The sequence below is a fragment of the Salmo trutta genome, chromosome 4 (assembly GCF_901001165.1).
Source record: "Salmo trutta chromosome 4, fSalTru1.1, whole genome shotgun sequence".
Classification (NCBI taxonomy): Eukaryota; Metazoa; Chordata; class Actinopteri; order Salmoniformes; family Salmonidae; genus Salmo; species Salmo trutta.
This window is the reverse complement of record NC_042960.1, coordinates 10,333,902-10,356,468: the sequence shown is the minus strand read 5'-3', so window position 1 is coordinate 10,356,468 and position 22,567 is coordinate 10,333,902. Positions and strand designations below refer to the sequence as shown.

Sequence of the window (22,567 nt, the reverse complement as noted above, 5' to 3'; positions counted from 1 at the left end):
TGCCTGGAATAAGAATTATAGTCAATGGAAATTCATTTAGTCAAAGGAAATTCAGGTTAATTTCACATTGTCTGGCCTCAGCTCCATAACTCCTATAATTGATGGGATGCTGTACTGTCTGCCAAGGCAGCTGGGATATCTCCTTCTGTATAGATTAAGCATGGCTCCTCTTTATACACATGCAAGGGCTCTAGTCCCTTTCTGTAATCTATCAATACCTGCCATGCTATTCTACTGGACTCCGGTCAACATTAACAATGCACTGGACAAACAGATATACCTCTCATCCCCCTTATCACACACACAAACACACAGGCTCTGGTTTGTAGGTAGTTAACCTGAGTCTTAATGGATGTGTAGGCCTAGTGTGTGGTTCACTATGTCCTATAATAGTAATAACCTAATTCCCCTCATCCACCGCTAATGAGTAACACCCACCTGGCTGATTCACGCCAAGGCAGCCATTTTGGCACTCGAGCTCCTCTCATCACGCATCACACTGGTGTGACACTGAAATGGCGGGTGTGAAACATCAACTAGACTGGCAATGTGAAATAATGGCCTAACTGGCTGCATATATAGGGAATAGGGGGCCATTTCAGACGGCGCCACAGTCAGTCCTAGAAACATGGAGGTGTGAAACATGGACTGTACTGAAAATGTCGACCAGAGAGTCAGTCTCAGTGTGAGAAACAGCCGTGGTATATATCGGCTAGTAGCTAACCCACAGACGGTTAGATCATTACCCATTTGCCTTTGGGTCATACGGCCTGTTTGCTATTCCAGTCAGGAGTCCAGTTGGAGGATGAAGGCAGCGGAGCTTATCTCAGTACTGCCTCTGAGTCACACGCACCGGCTGGCTGAGAGATGGGTAATAGCGCCGACCGCTAGCTGTCTGTATGTCTGTCTGAGGAAAGGGAGGGAGGCGGCGGTGGTGAAAACGCGCTAGCAAGGCTAATGATTGAGCATCTCATCTCACTACGGTTCGGCTGCCCATTACAAATGAGATTTGAATCGTGCGAAATGTTCATGCCTTAAGGAGTAGGACTCGATGCTGTGAGAAGTAGCTGTGACAGGAATTTGATCATGAACTGCTTCTCACAGGTGCTGGGGAATTTTTTTTAACGTTTACACACAAGGTTTTGTGTACGTTGATGTTTGATGTGAGGTCTCAAGGCGGTCTTTAGAAAGTCCCAGTTTAATTAGCGAATTATCTCAGTACAGCTCCGAGCTCAGTTATAGACACTGCAGCATATTTAGATGTAAGAACTTGATTTCCTTTGTTTGTGTTCAAAAGCACGACCATATGGAAACCCATGATCTCTGCCTTATGCATCAGAGCTCAAACGTCAGGCTTTGCACAAATGAAGTCGTCAGTGCAGAAATGGACATTGACCTGTCCCCTAGGCCCAAGGCTGCACAGCCCATATCGAAGACTATGTATGCAAACACAGGATGGAATCAGTGGTAAACTTGAATTGGCTCATTTAACAGTTGGATCCTTTGGGGGATTGACAAGTATATAGACTATTATTGTGTAAGGAAGTTCACAAACCTGCTGATTTGTATCTAACCCTCACTATGGCCAATCAGAAGGCATGCATTCAAAATAGAAGAATATTTGAGGATAATAAGTGGTTTATAGTGAAATGAATGTGTCTCTGTGTTGTTTGTCTATCTCTATCAGTGTCTGAACAGCTCTCTTCCACATCTGTCAGCGTCAATGACTGATTGGCTGCATTCGTAATGAGGTCGATGAGTGACTGTTAGTAGTATGAGCTGATTGGCTATGATCCCACTGAGGTTGATGAGTGACTGTTAGTAGTATGACCTGATTGGCTGCATTCCCAATGAGGTCGATGACTGACTGTTAGTAGCATGAGCTGATTGGCTATGATCCCACTGAGGTTGATGAGTGACTGTTAGTGTTATGAGCTGATTGGCTGTGATCTCACTCAGGTCGATGTCTGACTGTTAGTAGTATGACCTGATTGGCTGCATTCCAAGTAAGGTCAATGACTGCCAATAGTAGTATGAGCTGATTGACTGTGATCCCAATGAGGTCGATGAGTGACAGTTAGCAGTATGAGCTGATTGGCTGCATTCCCAATGAGGTAAATGACTGACAGTAAGAGCAGGGCGGGCACAACCCCAACTCTAAATCTCTAATACCCTTCAAAGGAGTGGGCACAGAGGTGGGTCAATGTGCCAGCTGCAATGGAATATCACACAGCTTTTAAAATCATTTAATAACAATCCGACTGACGCCATATCTCCCCTCTGTCTCTCATTTTATTGCCTCACTTTAACGTTTGTTAAATGTCTGAGCAGCTGCTTCGTAATGACAGCCATTCTGGAAGAGGCCTATGCACCTGCAGGGGATAATAGTGTACAAAGCCAATCAATGCTTATGCCACAGCCTACGCTCTTTTGTATTAGCAATTTCTATGTCATTAGCACTTGAGGTATAGCCTAGGCTAAAATCCATTCTGCTCACTATTTCTGTAAGGGCTGGTTTCAAATCAAATCACATTTTATTTGTCACACGCACCGAATACAACAGGTGTAGAGACCTTACAGTGAAATGCTTACTTACAAGCCCTTAACCAACAACGCAGTTTTAAGAAAATACTAACAAAAAAGTAAGAGATAAGAAAAACAAGTAATTAAAGAGCAGCAGTAAATAACAATAGCGGGCTATATACAGGGGGTACCGGTACATAGTCTATGTATCACTGTGCGGGGGCTCCGGTGTCGAGGTAATTGAGGTAATTATGTACATGCAGGTAGGGTTATTAAAGTGGCTATGCATAGATAATAACAGAGAGTAGCAGCAGCGTGGGGGGGGGGGGGTGCAAATAGTCTGGGCAGCCATTTGATTAGCTGTTCAGGAGTCTTATGGCTTGTGGGTAGAAGCTGTTTAGAAGCCTCTAGGACCTAGACTTGGTGCCCCAGTACCGCTTGCCGTGCGGTAGCAGAGAGAACAGTCTATGACTAGGGTGGCTGGAGTCTTTGGTTTTCACAGACACAGATTAAGCCTAGTCCTGGACTGAAAAGCAAACTCAATGGAGAGTATCTAGTCTCGGCTTAATCTGTGTCCTGGAGCCGGGCCCTACGAGTATAAAGCAGGGAATTGTGGGGTATTGTTCCTGGCTATCAAGCTTCATAACCAGACATGGTATCTAACCCTATATAAATAGCCTGTCTTAAACACCCGCCCAGGATTTAAAAAAAGAAGTAGGCTTTCTTATTTAAAATTCACAAGCGGGGGTTGCCTTGAAACTTCTATTTTAAGTAAAGGGAACTTTTCCTCCGCAGGGCACAGGGAGGAGGCGAGAAGAGATTACCATTTTAATAAGTAGTGTAGAAGGCTGAGCAGACCAGATAGACAGACTAGGCCCTCACTGGGTGATTAGGCATCCAAGCCAAAGCCCCCTGGGAAATGGAGTTGATAGTGCTGACAGAGAACTATTGAGCCAAGCGAGCATCTCTATCCATCACCATTCAATGTGAGTGTTTGTGTGCGTCACCATCCATCTAGATGAAAAAACAACCACTTAAGACCCGCACAGCACTACAGTAAATTTCCCCTAGCCTCCCCATTAAGAGACTCGCATCCCCTTTAAGATACCTTTAAGAGGCCATTCATCTACAGTTACCTCATCGATCAACAGGACATCCCACTGGGCACAGAAGTCATTTCTAATTTTGATTTAATATTTGGTTGAGTTTTCGACTAACATGAACTGAAAGTGAAATCTACAAAACATACCACTGGATTTAGGTGAAAACAAAGACAATTCAATCAGTTTTCCACTTTGATTCAATGTCGTCACATTGAATTTCTTTGTTGAAATGACGTGGAAACAACATTGGTGCAACCAGTTTTTGCCCACTGGGAGGGCTCTAACTACTCTGTGTCTGCTGGTTTACTGGGCCTTACATACAGTTATTAATCATCTATGTAGCACTATTCATGTTCATAGGGTGGACATAGAGAGATAGATCATGGATCTGTGTTATTATTTGAGTCCTTGGAGGACTGTCATGGATCAGATGGATCCCGTATCAGGTGCCATTGTAGAGATGATGTGTGGTGTGTTATCCACTTGGAAAGTAATTATTGATTAGTTATCAATCAAATGTCCGCTATCTATCAATTCTGTATCCTAGCATAGATTAGACTAGATGAATACATGGATTTATCCCAATCGTGAATATACTAGATCAATGAGACGATATGTTCCTTCCCAGATCTCAAACATGCACACACCGCCATGAGTTCTCTCTCTGTTGGCGAAATCCTCCTTTTCCTAACATGCCTGTGGCGTCTATGACGTATCGCTAAGAATGATGATCCAACATAGCCCTCCCCCTGCTGGCTGTTCACCAGGCAACTGTGTTGAGTGTTGGACATTGCTAGACGTGTATTTGAACAGAGGGTTCTGAACCAGGCAGTCAGTAGGGTGTTAGATCATCTCTGATGACATCTTAACGGGCGTGTGTGGAGGGAGGGAGTGAGTCCGGCTGGTGGTGGGTTAGGGCTGGTCCCATTGGTGTAAACTGCTTATGTAAAAATACTTTAAAGTACTACTTAAGTCGTTTTGGGGGGCTTTCTGTACTGTACTATTTATATTTTGGACAACTTTTACTTCACTATATTCCTAAAAGAAATAATGTACTTTTTACTCCATACATTTTCCCTGACACCCAGGGAAATGGTGATGGGGTGGCAGGTAGCCTAGTGGTTAGAGCGTTGGACTAGTAACCGAAAGGTTGCAAGATTGAATCCCTGAGCTGACGAGGTAAAAATCTGTTGTTCTGCCCCTGAACAAGGCAGTTAACCCACTGTTCCTAGGCCGTCATTGAAAATAAGAATTAGTTCTTAACTGACTGGGTAACAGCATGGCAGAAGAAGAGGATGGCATGGCTACGGACACATCCTCCTCACAGTGTCTAGCCTGACATATTGTATGGAGGAGGGCAATGTAATTAAAACCTGCCTCCACCCTATTTAGTCACGTCTCTGCTGGGCTGAGGGTAATGGAAAACAAACATTGTCTTATTCAGTTTGCAGGCCTTCGCTGTTATCGGGCGTACTGTGAACACGCACATACACACACACACACACACACACACACCCCACTCACATCAGCTAATAGATTCGTAGAATGAAGGATTTTTTTCCTGGCAAAGATAGTGAACTGAGCTGCTCGTCCCCACTTTGTGCTGACAATGGCTTTCCCAGATTCAGTCCTGGGGGCATCCGGCCGACCGTTTCCAATGAATATCCCATGGACTCTTTCGAATGTTTCTCAACTGAGAGAGCACAGTTCGTGTTAGTATTCTGAGCTGGGCATTGGGGCAAGACGGAAAGGCGTACTTCAGTGAAAGCAGTGGAGGTGCAATCGTGCCATCTTTGCAATTCATTGCACCAGTTATTGAATTAATAAGATGAAATAGTGAAGTTATAGCTATAGTATTTACAACTGACTCTAGTAAATGCAGTACGATTATAAAAAAAATGTGATCAACCCAGTATCACTTGGAATGGGGAAATACCTTGGTTTGTTAATCCAAGTTATACAGCTTGCTTGAATCATTCCCCAAGTCCTCACCCACATGACGTAAATAATTGATCAGCTGCCATCATACAGATACTTATGACTCCATCGTTTGGCCGATTTATCAGGTGTGTTTGTAGATTAATGAAGGTGCCCACTGCCCATATTGTGCTTTGATCCCTGTGGACTGGGCTCAGAAATCAGTACCCCACTGTGTCTAGTCTGCCATAGGAACACACACACACACTCCCTCTCTCTCTCTCACACACACACATACACATACACACACACACACACACACACACACACACACACACACACACACACACACACACACACACACACACACCTCTCTCTCACATACACACACACACACACACACACACACACACACACACACACACACACACACACTCCCTCTCTCTCACACACACACACAAACACACACACACACACATACACACACTCCCTCTCTCTCTCTCACACACACACACACACACACACACACACTCCCTCTCTCTCTCTCTCACACACACACACACACACACACACACACACACACACACACACACACACTCCCTCTCTCTCTCTCTCTCTCTCTCACACACACACAAACACACACACACACACACTCCCTCTCTCACACACCCCTCTTTTTTTACATTAATTTGTAAAATGTTCTATAATTTTTCTTTCACTTTGAAAATGTGGAGTAGGTTATTGTAGATCGGTAGGGAAAAATGTTATGTAATCCCTTTTTTAAATGTAATTTTAAGGACGAAAATGTTGAAGACTGTGCAAGGGGTGTGTAGACATTCACTAGCGACCGTATATAGGCATGCCCATTCAGTCCAACATCAAGGAACCAAAGTTACTAATATGACTAGGATTGGGGCAATTAGAAACAGGTGACCCTGTACTTTTTTGACACAGAGATTGGTTTTATCTTGCTGCATACCCCTGCGTGATACAGTAATCTTCCCTCAATGCACAAAGAGGAGGGTACTGTAAAATGATCATATATCCTTTTCTTACTATTATCACTGTAATTTATTCACCAATATTTACTCATCAAGAAAATACATTAAAATCAGTATACCACATGGCCTGATGGGATGATGGTTATTTTGTCAGTTTCTCCTCTCCCTGTGTCAGTCTTGGCACTCTGAAGACGTAGGGAGTGAGTTGACGGTCTTTCCTGTCTCTCGCCTGACTGCGCAGACACATACACACACACATGCGCACGCACACACACACACTCCTCTGTGCCTTAAAGGGGATAATAAGCATGATTGACAGGGAAAGAGACGTGCAGAGGATTCTGAACTAAGTCTGATTTCCTATTGGCTGAAGTCTGGTCCTGTGCTCACGGTAGACTCAATGCCACCTAACATCAACTGACTCACACACACACACACACACACACACACACACACACACACACACACACACACACACACACACACACACACACACACACACACACACACACACACACACACACACACACACACACACACACACACACACACACACACGGTTACACACATTCTCCAGGCTGCAGCAGTGGTGGTCTCCTGAGCATCCTGTGTGTGCAGAGAGGGGTGTAACAGAAATAGACAGGAGTGCTTTCAGGTGATGTCAAGGTGTAGCGTAGGTGTGAGGGTTACTCATTCACAACACAGCTGGGACCCCGCCGTTTAAATGCCTTCCAAGTGTTCTAACTAAAGCAAGTCCAGAGGCACTAATGTACAATAGAGGCAGAACAGAACTGGGATTTGTGCTGCAGTCACCAACTGCACAGTAGTAGGAAAACCTAGCCTGAGTGCCCGTCTGTTTGAGCTATCATGCCAGCTCCTTTTCATTCACTGTCATGCCAAACAGCAATGTTGTTGGCATTGGCAAGAGCACGAATGGATCTGGGACCAGGCTATGGAAAATAGGAGTTCAATATTACAATTGGACGTTTGCCGATTCATTTGGTAAGCGATATCTGAACCTCGCCTATCCAGTCCAGTTGAAGATAGATGGGAACGTTACACTCAGGTATCACAGACACACTTTTTCTTCACCGGAGACAGTCAGATAGATACTTCCTGTAGTCTGAGATAATAAAACATACCCCCCCCTCACAGACACAGTATTATCCATTACACTGCATCTCTTCTTCTATCCCTCTCTTGCTGTGTCTTCTCCTTCTAGCTATCGGTGTTCTGTTTTGTAGCTCTCACCCTCACTCACTCTCTCACTCTCTCACTCACCGTGTTTACGACTAGTCATAAATCCAGCAGCTGCTCTAGCCTGGGTGAAGGGAGGGATTCCATTTGCAGGGCCGCAATCCGCAATCCACAGATCAATACTGTTTGCGCTCTTTGTATTAAACCCATAAATCTGTCCGAGGAGCGATTATGATTGGCTGGAGTGACATTAAACTTCCGTCCCGAGATGGCAACAGGCAATTTATTGGCTCTGGGTCAACTGGAGAAATGTGGTTTGTTGTTATCGGATGATAGATGGGATATAATTTGACCCCTGTGCGTTTTAAATGAGATGAGGTGGGATTTGGTGTAGTAAAATAGATGTAATAAAATAATAGGTTGAATGAATAACGCTGATTTAATGACCTTCTGATTCTAAATCAACGATTCCCTCGGTGTTAGAGTGCTTTTATTTCCTTTGGTTCTGGTGTCAAACGCATTTCAATTCCTGTCAAGCCGTGAGTAGAGTGTGACATATACACTATTTCATGACTAGAGCACCTGTGAATATCTAAGATATTCTACCACCGTATTTAGTCTAAACGTTCTCCTCTTCTCTCTGTCCAGGATGCTTTGAGTGCTGCGTCAAATGCCTGGGCGTCCTCCCGTACGCCTCTCTCTTCGCGACCATCCTTCTGTACGCTGGGGTGGCGCTGTTCTGTGGCTGCGGGCACGAGGCCCTCTCTGGCACCGTCACCATCCTGCAGAACTACTTCGAGGTGGTCCGGGCACCCATGGAAACCCTGGACGTCTTAACCATGTGAGTGTGGGTGTGTTTGCGTGGGAGGGGTGTCACAGTGGGGTTTTTTCACCCTTTTCAAAATGACTCATGGTCTGGTTAGTCAAAACACCTACATGCAGCCTGGAGATGTGTTGAAACTCAATGAGGAGAAGTTGCCTTGGAATTTTCACTTCTTCCTATTCCTTGTCTGTTTCGACCCCTGGAGAAACTAGCCTTATTCGTGTGGTTAAAACAGCAGTCTGTGTGTCCTCACACACACAAAAAAAGTGCCCTATTTTGAAAGCTTCAGTACCTGTAAAGGGAATTGTTCCAATCTCACCTGTGCTATGACTGGCACACCTAGTTAACACCTTATCGAGACGCCGTATCCTCGGTCGCCCTAGATAGTAAAATGTACATGTCTCCCAAGTAGTCCCTGGTGATTGGTACAGGAAATGAGTCACAGTTACTTAACGGAACATTTTCTTCTCTTTCTTTCTTCTGAAGTGATTAACCATTAGCGGTGAGCAGCTGTCTTGTAAGTGTAGATTGAGGTCGGCAAATCTCCCTTCCACCTATATTATTACTCACTATCTGTAAATATACCCAACAAGATGAGTATTTAAAATGTGATCAAGTAAAAATATCCTTACTCTCCCCTCCCTTACCTCAATACACAACAGTATAGTACTGGACTGTTGAAGCGATGGCGAGTCTCAATATACAGTGACTGAAATGACTGCAACACTTAACAAAGAGTTGCAGTTCGTTTCAGAGTGGGTGGCAAGGAATAAGTTAGCCCTAAATATTTATAACACTAAAAGCATTGTATTTGGGACAAATCATTCACTAAACCCTAAACCTCAACTAAATCTTATAATAGATAACTAATAGATCATGTGGAAATTGAGCAAGTTGAGGTGACTAAACTGCTTGGAGGAACCCTGGATTGTAACCTGTCATGGTCAGAACATGTTGATGCAACAGTAGCTAAGATGGGGAGAAGTCTGTCCATAATAAAGCGCTGCTCTGCCTTTTTAACAACACTATCAACAAGGCAGGTCCTACAGGCCCTAGTTTTGTCGCACCTGGACTACTGTTCAGTCGTGTGGTCAGGTGCCACAAAAAATGACTTTTGGAAAGTTGCAAATGGCTCAGAACAGGGCAGCACGGCTGGCCCTTGGCTGTACACAGAGAGCTAATATTAATAATATGCATGTCAATCTCTCCTGGCTCAAATTGGAGGGGGGATTGACTTCATCACTAGTTGTATTTATGAGAGGTATTGACATGTTGAATGCACAGAGGTCTGTTTGAACTACTGGAACACAGCTCAGACACCCATGCATACCCCACAAGACATGCCACCAGAGGTCTCTTCACAATCCCCAAGTCCAGAACAGACTATGGGAGGCGCACAGTACTACATAGAGCCATAACTACATGGAACTCTATTCCACATCAAGTAACTGATGCAAGGAGTACAATTAGATTTAAAAATCAGATAAAAAAACACCTTATGGAACAGCGGGGGACTGTGAAGCAACACAAACATAGACACAGACACATGCATACACACACACGATATCATAAGCACTATACACACACGTACCCATGGATTTAGTACTGTAGATATGTGGTAGTGGTGAAGTAGGGGCCTGAGGGCGCACAGTGGGTTGTGAAATCTGTGAATGTATTGTAATGTTTTTAAAATTGTATATACTGCCTTCATTTTGCTGGACCCCAGGAAGAGTAGCTGCTGCCTTGGCAGGTGTATTTATCAGGTGTTTGATCATGAATATGTGTCTGAGTGGGAGGGAGGGAGATTTTTCCCACACTCCTGTGTGGATTCCAATATCCTGTGTGTGTGTGTGTGTGTGTGTGTGTGTGTGTGTGTGTGTGTGTGTGTGTGTGTGTGTGTGTGTGTGTATGCTTGTGTTTGTACGTCTGCGTGATGTCTTGGCACGGGGCCGTTGGGGGATTTAAGCCCTCTGAAATCACTCTGGGTTGTCCCGGCGCACCTGCTCACCGGAACTCCGCCTGCCGAGAGGGAGGGAGGGAGGGGGTGTGTGCTACTGACGGCAAGTGTGTGTGTGTGCTTCACCTAGATGTTGGAAATGGCAGGTGATTGTGACATGAGCAGTAGACCTGGCCTAACTGATGTAACTGGGCTTTCTATACTGATGTAACTGGGCTTTCTATACTGATGTAACTGGGCATTTTATACTGATGTAACTGGGCATTGTATACTGATTTAGCTGGGCTTTTTTTACTGATGTAACTGGGCTTTCTATACTGATGTATCTGGGCTTGTTATACTGATTTAACTGGGCTTTTTTTACTGATGTAACTGGGCTTTCTATACTGATGTAACTGGGCTTTCTATACTGATGTAACTGGGCTTGTTATACTGATGTAACTGGGCATTGTATACTGATGTAACTGGGCTTTCTATACTGATGTAACTGGGCATTTTATACTGATGTAACTGGGCTTTCTATACTGATGTAACTGGGCATTTTATACTGATGTAACTGGGCTTTCTATACTGATGTAACTGGGCTTTCTATACTGATGTAACAGGGCTTGTTATACTGATTTAACTGGTCTTTTTTTACTGATGTAACTGGGCTTGTTATACTGATGTAACTGGGCTTTCTATACTGATGTAACTGGGCTTCTTATACTGATGTAACTGGGCTTTCTATACTGATGTAACTGGGCTTGTTATACTGATGTAACTGGGCTTGTTATACTGATGTAACTGGGCTTTCTATACTGATGTAACTGGGCTTGTTATACTGATGTAACTGGGCTTTCTATACTGATGTAACTGGGCATTTTATACTGATGTAACTGGGCTTTCTATACTGATGTAACTGGGCTTGTTATACTGATGTAACTGGGCTTTCTATACTGATGTAACTGGGCATTTTATACTGATGTAACTGGGCTTTCTATACTGATGTAACTGGGCATTTTATACTGATGTAACTGGGCTTGTTTTACTGATTTAACTGGGCTTTCTATACACTTTCTAGGTCACTAATATGTGGTGTGTGCTGTACTAGGTGTGAAATTCACTTCAGATTGAGGGTACAAAAAAAATACGGTTTACACCTCTATAAAATCATCTTTATCAGAGGAAAGCTTGTGAAATCTACCCATTGTGTTTGTCTAATACTATCTCCGAAATCTTTTCCTAACCTGCAGGGATGGCGCTAACCCTAACTTTCCTACCCAGGTTCTTTCTGGGACATTAGAGCTTTTTACATAACCCTACAGAATTAAACACACACTCATTAGCTAAATGAGAGCTAATCCACTAGTCCAAGCAAGGACAAAAATGCAGAATGACTGTGGAAGCAAACTGACTGCAGTATACAGTCAGAATACTGTCTGTCACTGCTGGAAGTAATATCATTTGTAGTCCAATGCACTTGGACTACAAATGGGGCTGCTGGGCCTAAAAAAACATGTAATAGTGAAGTACTGTACTAAATGGCCTGCACACTCAATGCACACATCTGTATTGTTTAGCAATGTTTTGATTCCAAAAATGGATCTTTGTAAGTTCCTGCCCAGATCCTATTAAATGAATATTTAATTAGTATTCTAATTCCTAGTTCTATGGTTCCTGGGAATGAAACCGCTTGTCTTGGTGTGCTAGCCACACCAACTGAGTGATCCCATCGCTCTGCTCCTGTCTCTCTTTCTTCCTCCACAGGATTGACATCTTGAAGTATGTAATCTACGGCGTGGCGGCGGCATTCTTCGTCTACGGCATCCTGCTCATGGTGGAGGGCTTCTTCACCACCGGCGCCATCAGGGACCTGTACGGAGACTTCAAGATCACCGCCTGCGGACGGTGCGTCTCCGCCTGGGTAAGAAACACACTTAAATCAACGCTTATCCTCTGCGCCCTATCCGCTCCCTGTATTTCTGAAGGCGTTGGATAGATATAAGCATTAGGGTAGACAATTAGGACACATCTTTCTGGAGGATGTACCCGAGAGACGGGATTAGAGATCTGGTGATGGAGAATTTACAGCTTAAGATGTCTTTTCTTTGAATTATGGCCCAATGCTAATGACAGCTGATGAGCCAGTCAGCCTTCTACCGACTTATAACTTTCATCTTCTCTCTCTCTCTAATGGGCCCATCCCTCACTTTCTTCTCCTCCTTCCTCCCTCTCTTCCCCTCCCTCTCTCTTTCTAATGGACCGTCCTTCACTTCCTTCTTCTCCTTCCTCCCTCTCTCTTTCTAATGGACCGTCCTTTACTTCCTTCTCCTCCCTCCTTCCTTCCTCCCTCTCTCTTTCTAATGGACCGTCCTTTACTTCCTTCTCCTCCCTCCTTCCTTCCTCCCTCTCTCTTTCTAATGGACCGTCCTTCACTTTCTTCTCCTCCTTCCTCCCTCTCTTCCCCTCCCTCTCTCTTTCTAATGGACCATCCTTCACTTCCTTCTCCTCCTTCCTTCCTCCCTCTCTCTTTCTAATGGACCGTCCTTCACTTCCTTCTCTTCCTTCCTTCCTCCCTCTCTCTTTCTAATGGACCGTCCTTCACTTCCTTCTCCTCCTTCCTCCCTCTCTTTCCCTCCCTCTCTCTTTCTAATGGACCGACCTTCTCTTCCTTCTCCTCCTTCCTCCCTCTCTTCCCCTCCCTCTCTCTTTCTAATGGACCGACCTTCTCTTCCTTCTCCTCCTTCCTCCCTCTCCTCCCCTCCCTCTCTCTTTCTAATGGACCGACCTTCTCTTCCTTCTCCTCCTTCCTCCCTCTCTTCCCCTCCCTCTCTCTTTCTAATGGACCATCCTTCTCTTCCTTCTCCTCCTTCCTCCCTCTCTTCCCCTCCCTCTCTCTTTCTAATGGACCATCCTTCTCTTCCTTCTCCTCCTTCCTCCCCCTCGTCTCTTCCTTCTCCTTATTTTCCCCCCTCATTTCCTTCTGTGCTATTCTCTAACACTCTCTCTCTCTCTTTCCCTCTGTCTCTAATGAACCATTCCCTCTTGTGTCCTCCGTTTCTTCCTGCAGTTCATTATGTTGACCTATATCTTCTTCCTGGCCTGGTTGGGTGTGACAGCCTTCACCTCGCTGCCCGTCTTCATGTACTTCAACATCTGGACCATCTGTCAGAACACCACTGTGGTGGAGGGCGCCAACCTCTGCCTGGACCTGCGCCAGTTTGGTAAGGGCGGGCCCGGGTGGCGCCGCCATCCATTCACACCACTGTTGCCATTTACAGTATACGTACACAGTCACTGACACTGGCAGTGGTTAACCAGGGCTTTGGTGGTTTATTTCCAGTTGTTTGTTTGTTTGTTTGTGTTCTATCATGAATGTGGATAAGATGTCTGACAAGACAATGACCTATAGAGCACACTGAATAGTGTGTCGTTTAGTCTTCTCACTTCGCGGACACACAGTTCAATCAATATTCTTTACATTTCATTGCAGTTATTTAATGCTCCTGAAGGAGATCTATTTTACAGCCATTTAACATGAGTGCTTGTTGTAACTCGCTGCAATAGCTGTTGTTAGGTCTCTGCGGATCGAAGCGCCGGCCAAGCTAAGTCACTTGAAATGTAAATGTGAAATGGATTGTTGTTTTTTCGCAGGCATGGTAACTATCGGGGAGGAGAGGAAGGTGTGCACGGGCTCCGAGAAGTTCTTTAAGATGTGTGAGTCTAACGAGGTAAGGGTGTGTGGCTGGGGAGTGATGAAGGGGGGAGGCGAGGTTCTGTTGGCTGTAACCTTTAGTGATCGCCACACCTCAGGGGTTAGGCTCCTCTCTCACATCCATAGAGGTGGAATATGTTTCTCAAATCAAAAATACTTTAGGGCGGTGTTTCCCGATCCTGCCTCTGGGGACCAAAATGCACTTTTTGTTTTTTTGCCCTAACGCTCACACATTTGATTCAACCAATCAACTCATTGTCAAGCCTTTGATTTGAATTAGGTGTGTTAGTGTTATGTCCAAAAACACAAAATGTGCATCCCTTTGGGACCCCAGGACTAGGATCGGGAACACTGCTATAGGGTTCCTCTGTCATTTTAAATTGTGATTTGTGTGAGTGTGATGAGCGCAGTGGCGCTACCAGATTGCTAGGGGTTTGAACTTTAACCTCTTGTGGAAAGGGAACAAAAAACATAGCTTAATAAAGATTAGTCTGTCATTTTGTTTAACCTTTATCCTCCTTTAACCTTTTGTCCTACCTCTGTTTAATTCCCTTTGAAAAAGTGAGCTAATATTGCACTGGGACAAATCTTAATAAATCTTGCCCTATCTCACTTTTAATCTCAACATGACCTGGAATATTGTAAACACAGACATTATAAGTTGGAACGATGCTTTGAGTCCCACAAAGCAAGCACTGATGTTGTTAGTTGTCTTCATTTCCTGGTGACTAATAAAGCTGTGTTGTGTTTGATTGTCTTTCAGCTGGACATGACGTTCCACTTGTTCGTCTGTGCCCTGGCCGGGGCTGGGGCTGCAGTTATCGCCATGGTGAGACAACGACAGCCCTACTTTATGTCTGAGGGTTGTGTGACCTGCCTGTTGGTCCTTAAATGTCTGTTGATAGCATCGCCACTCTGTTCCCTCCCCTCTGTCTGAACACATAAAGATAGGCAGGCAGGGTAAACCTTAGTGGGAGAGGAGTGTCTTGTTGTGTGGGGACATACCAAAGGTTATACGACTAGGGATTCAAGAGATTGGTAATCGGGAGGAAAGACGGACAGTTTTTTATGCTGCTGACTTTGAAAGAGGTCCTCCCAGTGTTAAGAGCGAGGTTGATCGAGAAAGTGCATAACAGAGACAGAGTAATCGAGTGATAGACACAGAGAGAGACAGACAGAGAGAGACATTGAGTGATTGAGAGAGAGAGAGAGAGAGACACTGAGAGAGAGAGAGAGACACACAGAGAGTAAGACATAGCGACAGAGAGAGAGAGAGAGAGAGAGAGCGCGCGCGAGAGAGCTGTTGATTAGAGGGAGGTGTTAACCTAGCGATGGAGAAGCACAGGGCGCAGTTGCCATGGAAACTGGGGAAGAAGAAAGGAGCTTGTTGAGAGCAGCTAAGTGATGGTGAGGACTGGAGAAACCGTCTTCACTGGAGAAGACTGCTGCGTCTGTAGCTAGGGTGGAAGGATCCACATCTAATGAAGGCTGTTATTCGGTATCTAGTTCCTTTTTAAACAAAAACATATGTTCACAGTGAAAATAACAGAGAAATGTTTTGTCAAAACATCAATGACACTAGTTTCTTATGGTTTGGTTGTCATCAAATAGATATGTCCAATACAGCTTCCTGTTACCACAGAAAATAAGCAACGTCATACATTTCCAGTCCTTAGACCCGTTTTAAATCTTCAAAATAGGACATTGTTGCTGCGTTGTCTGAGGACTATAAAAGACAAGAGAAAATGAAATGGTAATCCATTTGGGCAGGAGTGGCTCTTCACAACACAAAGTCTGTATCTGTGGCCCAACTGTGTGCTCTTTGGCCACCCGGTGGATGTCTATGGTAATACACAATGGGATGACTCACCTACGTGTGTTCATGTCAGTTCTCACCGAGAGCTAAGGTTTAGAAAATGGGTAAGAAATCAATTTGCATAGACAATATTGATGTACCATCTTCTCGTCTAATATTTTCCGTGATAAATGATCTTAGATCACTGTGAGATTGTATGAAGGAAGTACTGTCTGTATCTCCAACTTGGATCTATCTAGGCAAATCTGTTTATTCATGATGAGTTTGGGTCATGTCATTATATAACAAAATAATATAATAACTTAATTATCCCAAGCTCAGGGAATTCGTTAGGCATGTTAATCTTCGCATCATCATTACAACACAATATCATCAATAGATAAATGCCATACACTTGGCCAATGGCCATAAATCCTCGAACTGGACCAGAGAAGTGCAGGTGTTTTTCTGTATTTAATTACCTCATAACTACTTCTTCAGAACCTCTGCAGCAGATGCTCTGGTTGGCTGATCACTGACACCTCACTGCCACTCAGTGGAGAAAAGAGTTACTGCAGAAACACATCAGGGATATGTTCATTAGGTAGGGCACTCAACGTAGTCGCTACCTGTTTCAGTCCTTCTTCTTCCATTTGGTGCCCAATGAACGCGAGCCAGAGTCCAATAACTGCTTCTCTCCTTTTCTCTTTCTCTCTGGTCTGATGCGGACAGGCGTCAGCTGCCACGGTCCTTATCCGTAACAATGTCCTCCTGACGTCTCAGAGTCTGGGCAAATACTGCACCCGCTTCTGACGGGGGCCCATCGGTTGGCCCATCACCTTTACCCCTGACCTCAGTGGTCTCAGTGACATCACTGTACGCCGTCAGGAGCTGAGAGGAGCCGACCACCGCGATATCAACATGGCCGAACTGAACTCTGAACCTAGGAGCTTAGGGGTCGCCCCCAAAGCATCGCCAGCGCTGTCATCGGTCACGTCACACGATTCTGTTGTTATTCACTAAAATATGCTTTGCTGGCACCACTGATTATACTAACCAAGCCCCTCTGGTTGCTATCGATAGGTATGTTGATAACCGAGCTCTCCTGTCACGCCCCGTTCACCTGACTAGCACAAATGCTGACACAGCCGTAACAGACACAGAGCTCACTAAAGAATAAGGTTGATCAACTAATCCATCCCTTCAATTTTGGTCGGTTTGTTTTGGTTTTAAACCAGTGAAGGCACAGCGCCACTAAAACATCTGCTTTGGGTTTTTGGTTATAGCTTTGTCGAATTATCTAACTAATTCTGTTTCAGCCTAATGAATGAATCAATAAACTCTCCCCTGAGGTATAGGCTTGGTCGAGCGGTTAACAATCGTCCCACTAACACCCCTGTAACCCATGTGTCCCTCTAATACAGGTCCACTACCTAATGGTACTGTCCGCTAACTGGGCCTACGTGAAGGACGCGTGCCGGATGCAGAAGTACGAGGACATCAAGTCCAAGGAGGAGCAGGAGCTCCACGACATCCACTCCACCCGCTCTAAAGAGCGTCTCAATGCCTACACCTAAAGCACACGCTTTTCCCGTCCCGTCCCCGTCCCCCTATCCTTCCCTCCCTCTCCAACACACACACACGTCCATGACACACACGCAGCAGAACACACACAGAGACCACACAAGCTATTCAATGTCTGGTGTTTATGTTCGTAGGGGGCACAAGTGTAAGGGAGGTTTGGGGTGTGGTGTTGTGGGTGGTTTCGACTTCACTAAGCTTACGGGTGTGATGAGACAAGTCGTTCCTACGGGATATCGTGTGTCTTCTCTGACGAACCCTTCTTTCCTGTATTGAGATTTCCTTTCTATTTCTCTCCCTCTTACTCCTCCCTTTCCTCGACCTTTTCTTCTTCTTATACTCTACCTTTTCCCTCTTTCTCCTCTTCTACCTCTTCACCTCTCTTTTCCATTTGCATTTTGTATGTTAGTAGTAGCACATCTTTTTACAATGTGTCATTGCTTTTTACCATGTTGTTCTATATCTCGACGTCGAGTACTTCCATTTATTTATGTTTGGTTTTAGGAGGGTTCGGGCTGTGGGGGCTGTTGAGTTTTTATCGCTTTTTAATTCACATTTCCGTGTAATATATTTATACGTTGCTAAACACTCGTCATCCAACGGAGCTCCAATCATACATAGGTTTTAACATACATTTTATTTCAACATATCCACTTAACAAGACCAAAATGTGACCATACTTGTATAATTTACAGGTAAATTGCAGCATAATAAGCTTCCGAAACAGTAAGCATCACCGGTATAAAAACAATGTACAGAATCTTTTTTTCAGAAAATTCTTTATTGGTTGGGAGTGCCAGGGATTTTCAAACAAAAAAAAGTACCTTAAAGTGACTTTTTACATATTGCTATAACTGTAGCTTGGCCTAACTGTCAGAAATGTATGCTAGCTTTGTTGAGTAGCCTAGTCATTCAAAGTGAAGAACGCTGATTGTTTGTCAATAATAATAGTGTTCTGAAACTGTGAAAAGAAAACAGTTGTTTGAGTGGCAAGTCAGTGGAGTGATGAAGATGATGATGATGATATGTAGTATAAGGAGGAAGAAGTAGAGGCTTGTGGGAGTGACATGACGTAGAAATTCATCTGATAGAATGGCCTTTCAGGATTTTGCCGTGGGGGAAACTCTGTAGAAAACCACTTTTCTCATCCATCGCAAGCCATAACTCACATGCAAATAACAATTTACAGGTTTCATTTTTATATGTTTTAATCTTCAACTTTTTAAATACAAGTTATCAGAAGAAAAAATATGAGATGTTTTTTTTGTCAGTATTCTGCTCTGTATATATATCTACGGTATATAAATATATACATATATGTGAGACACTTCAATTTCAGGTCATTCATTTCATTGGTCAAAGTTTGGTGATATTCTTGTGAACGTCCATTTCAGAGATACCAGTGAAATAAATATGGTAACAAAATCTAGACGGCAAGCGGATGAACAAGCTTTAGGCCTGAAACGGTCGTATTGCTACAAGTGAAAAAAGTTGAATATCACATTGAGAGATAACTTAACCGTCTGCAGGGTTGGGTTCAATTCCATTTATGTCCTGTCAATTCCGGAAATAAACTGAAATTCTTGTAGAGTTTACTGAATTGAAATAAAACTGACCCAAACCCTGACTGTTTGTGAAGCTATACTAAAAAAACATGAAATGTCAAAAAAACTATTAAAACTATATTACTCTTGAGTTTGGACCAAACTTTGTCTTAACTCTTTCTACTACTCTAGTTCTGCAGTACAGCGTTTCATCATTCCGTTGCTAACAAAAAAGAACAAAAAATGTTTTTGTGCACTTATTCAACCATGGTGAGCTCTTTCTTGATGTTACGTGCGTTTGGATTTGAAGCTGAATCTCTGTACTGTAGTCATGCAGCGTTTGGTTATTAACCAACAAAAAATGTACTTGTATTATCTAGTTAAAAAGAACCGTGAATCTAGTTGTTATTTGTGGCATGGTTATGCATTCAGTGGTAATAGTTTTTAACTGATTCAAAAAGTTAAAAAAATCCTCTCTCTTTATCATTTTCATTTCTCATTTTTACGCTTGGACTGTCTGAGTCAACTGATTTCTTATATGTGCAGTATTGCGGTTCCTACGCTAACAGTGTTATGCTAAGTAAACAAATACCCCGTTAGGTTGTAGTGAATAATTTTGTTTCCCTTCGTCCTTTAGTTTGTCATATTCATTTTTGAAAACCATGTCTTATAAAACAGATACTACTTGTTATGATGTTGCGTATTCACTTCTTCAGTATTAACCTGACAATGCTTTCCGCTTTCTCCTCCCATATTAGTCTTTTGTACTTTCACTAAGAATGCTTTGTAGCAGGCTGTACGATTCTTCATAATCTGTTTTGTACATACATGTGCCAACGGCTTAAACAGTGGCTTTTTTTTTTAACTGTAGGAACAAACTTGCTTGCGTTAAATAAAATACACTTGTGTACTTGTTAATAATTAAACCCCGAGTCCATCTCTTTATTTATGTGTTTATGTCAGAGCTGTATATGTATATACCTGTATAACCACTGGGCACAGACGTCATTTCAACGTCTAGTTTTGATTTACCTGAATTCAATGTGAAATCAACAAAAAACGTCGCCATGTCATTGGATTTAGGTTCAAAGTTGGGTGAAAAAAGAGTCAATTCCCTTACCTTGATGACTTTTTGCGAATTCCACGTTGATCCAACATCATCACATTTCTTTTTTTTTTTATTTATTTATTTATTTATTTATTTTTTATTATGTGGAAACAACATTGATTCAACCAGATTTTGCCCAGTGGGTATGTACATGCCTACAAGGATTCCGTTTATACACACCTCTGGTACTGTGCATGGAATGGAAATGGATTTACATTCTTAGCATAAGAGTTTGTCGTCCTGTGTGGCTCAGTTGGTAGAGCATGGTGTTTGCAATGCCAGGGTTGTGGGTTCAATTCCCACGGGGGACCAGTATGAAAAAAAGAAACAAAAAAAATGTATGAAATGTATGCATTCACTACTGTAAGTTGCTCTGGATAGGAGTGTCTGCTAAATGACTAAAATAAAAAATAAATAAGAAAGTGGACCTTGCATGATGATGATGATGATGATGATGATGTTATAGCTCTTGCTAAGAGCTTTCTGGACCAATTTATGCAATGCAGGTATGTTTGAAGACTGTCCAAAACACACATCACCGAAGGCAGTTTCCATCCATCTACACAAGTAGAATGGACTTATTATACCCGACTATACCAGATAGCTTGGCTTGAAGAAGAGTGCAGGATATCATATCACAAACATTCGCCGGCCTGGGGAAACATTATGAATGCTCTCTCTATACTGGCTAACCTTTACCCGTGGCATTTAAATAGCATATTACATTTGTGGATACAGTGTACCAAATGAAAACGTGTTCAGCAAACTCTCACTAACCCCGGTGAACTTCTCATCCTTAGCAGAGAGACTGAAGCCCTTGGGCCAATCAAAGACAGCCAGAGTCTGACCTTATGGTAGTGTGAGAAGAGAAACAAGCCTCGATCAGATATAGACTAGAGCAGCTTAGATGACATTCACCATATCACAGAAAAGCTAGACCGAGGGTGCGTCTGAAATGGCACCCTATTCCCTATACAGTGCAGTACTTTTCACTAGGGCTCTAGTCAAAAATAGTACACTAGGAAATAGGGTGCCATTTTGGGATCATTGCAGTGTATACTAGAGGATCACATCCTTTGAATCAGGCAGACATACAGTGGGGGAAAAAACTATTTGATCCCCTGATGATTTTGTACGTTTGCCCACTTACAAAGAAATGATCAGTTTATAATTTTAATGGTAGGTTTATTTGAACAGTGAGAGACAGAATAACAACAAAAAAATCCAGAAAAACACGTCAAAAATGTTATAAAATGATTTGCATTTTAATGAGGGAAATAAGTATTTGACCCCTCTGCAAAACATGACTTAGTACTTGGTGGCAAAACCCTTGTTGGCAATCACAGAGGTCAGACGTTTCTTGTAGTTGGCCACCAGGTTTGCACACATCTCAGGAGGGATTTTGTCCCACTCCTCTTTCCAGATCTTCTCCAAGTCATTATGGTTTCGAGGCTGACGTTTGGCAACTCGAACCTTCAGTTCCCTCCACAGATTGTCTATGGGATTAAGGTCTGGAGACTGGCTAGGCCACTCCAGGTCCTTAATGTGCTTCTTCTTGAGCCACTCCTTTGTTGCCTTGGCCGTGTGTTTTGGGTCATTGTCATGCTGGAATACCCATCCACGACCCATTTTCAATGCCCTGGCTGAGGGAAGGAGGTTCTCACCCAAGATTTGACGGTACATGGCCCCATCCATCGTCTCTTTGATGCGGTGAAGTTGTCCTGTCCCCTTAGCAGAAAAACACCCCCAAAGCATAATGTTTCCACCTCCATGTTTGACGGTGGAGATGGTGTTCTTGGGGTCATAGGCAGCATTCCTCCTCCTCCAAACACGGCGAGTTGAGTTGTGGCCAAAGAGTTCCATTTTGGTCTCATCTGACCACAACACTTTCACCAGTTGTCCTCTGATTCATTCAGATGTTCATCGGCAAACTTCAGACGGGCATGTATATGAATTCTTGAGCAGGTGGACCTTGCAGGCGCTGCAGGATTTCAGTCCTTCACGGCGTAGTGTTACCAATTGTTTTCTTGGTGACTACGGTCCCAGCTGCCTTGAGATCATTGACAAGATCCTCCCGTGTAGTTCTGGGCTGATTCCTCACTGTTCTCATGATCATTGCAACTCCACGAGGTGAGATCTTGCATGGAGCCCCAGGCCGAGGGATATTGACAGTTCTTTTGTGTTTCTTCCATCTGCGAATAATCGTACCAAATGTTGTCACCTTCTCACCAAGCGGCTTGGCGATGGTCTTGTAGCCCATTCCAGCCTTGTGTAGGTCTACAATCTTGTTCCTGACATTCTTGGAGAGCTCTTTGGTCTTG

The 22,567-nt window shown here is 43.6% G+C and overlaps 1 protein-coding gene across 3 annotated transcripts in view; it reads left to right on the top strand.

Moving 5' to 3' along the window:
* LOC115191828 (neuronal membrane glycoprotein M6-a) overlaps positions 1–20,064 on the top strand; it is a 68,318-nt gene extending 48,254 nt beyond the window's left edge. For 2 of the 3 annotated variants that reach the window (XM_029749768.1, XM_029749767.1), the window contains exons 2-7: positions 8,390–8,582; positions 12,271–12,427; positions 13,574–13,727; positions 14,158–14,234; positions 14,982–15,047; positions 17,438–20,064. In XM_029749768.1, the coding sequence (XP_029605628.1) occupies positions 8,390–8,582; positions 12,271–12,427; positions 13,574–13,727; positions 14,158–14,234; positions 14,982–15,047; positions 17,438–17,590 (800 nt within the window). In that variant the 3' untranslated portion in view covers positions 17,591–20,064. Of the gene's footprint in view, positions 1–8,389; positions 8,583–12,270; positions 12,428–13,573; positions 13,728–14,157; positions 14,235–14,981; positions 15,048–16,745; positions 17,268–17,437 lie in introns of those variants that run through there. The other variant, XM_029749769.1, reaches the window with a different exon arrangement.
* The last annotated feature ends 2,503 nt before the right edge of the window (positions 20,065–22,567 follow it).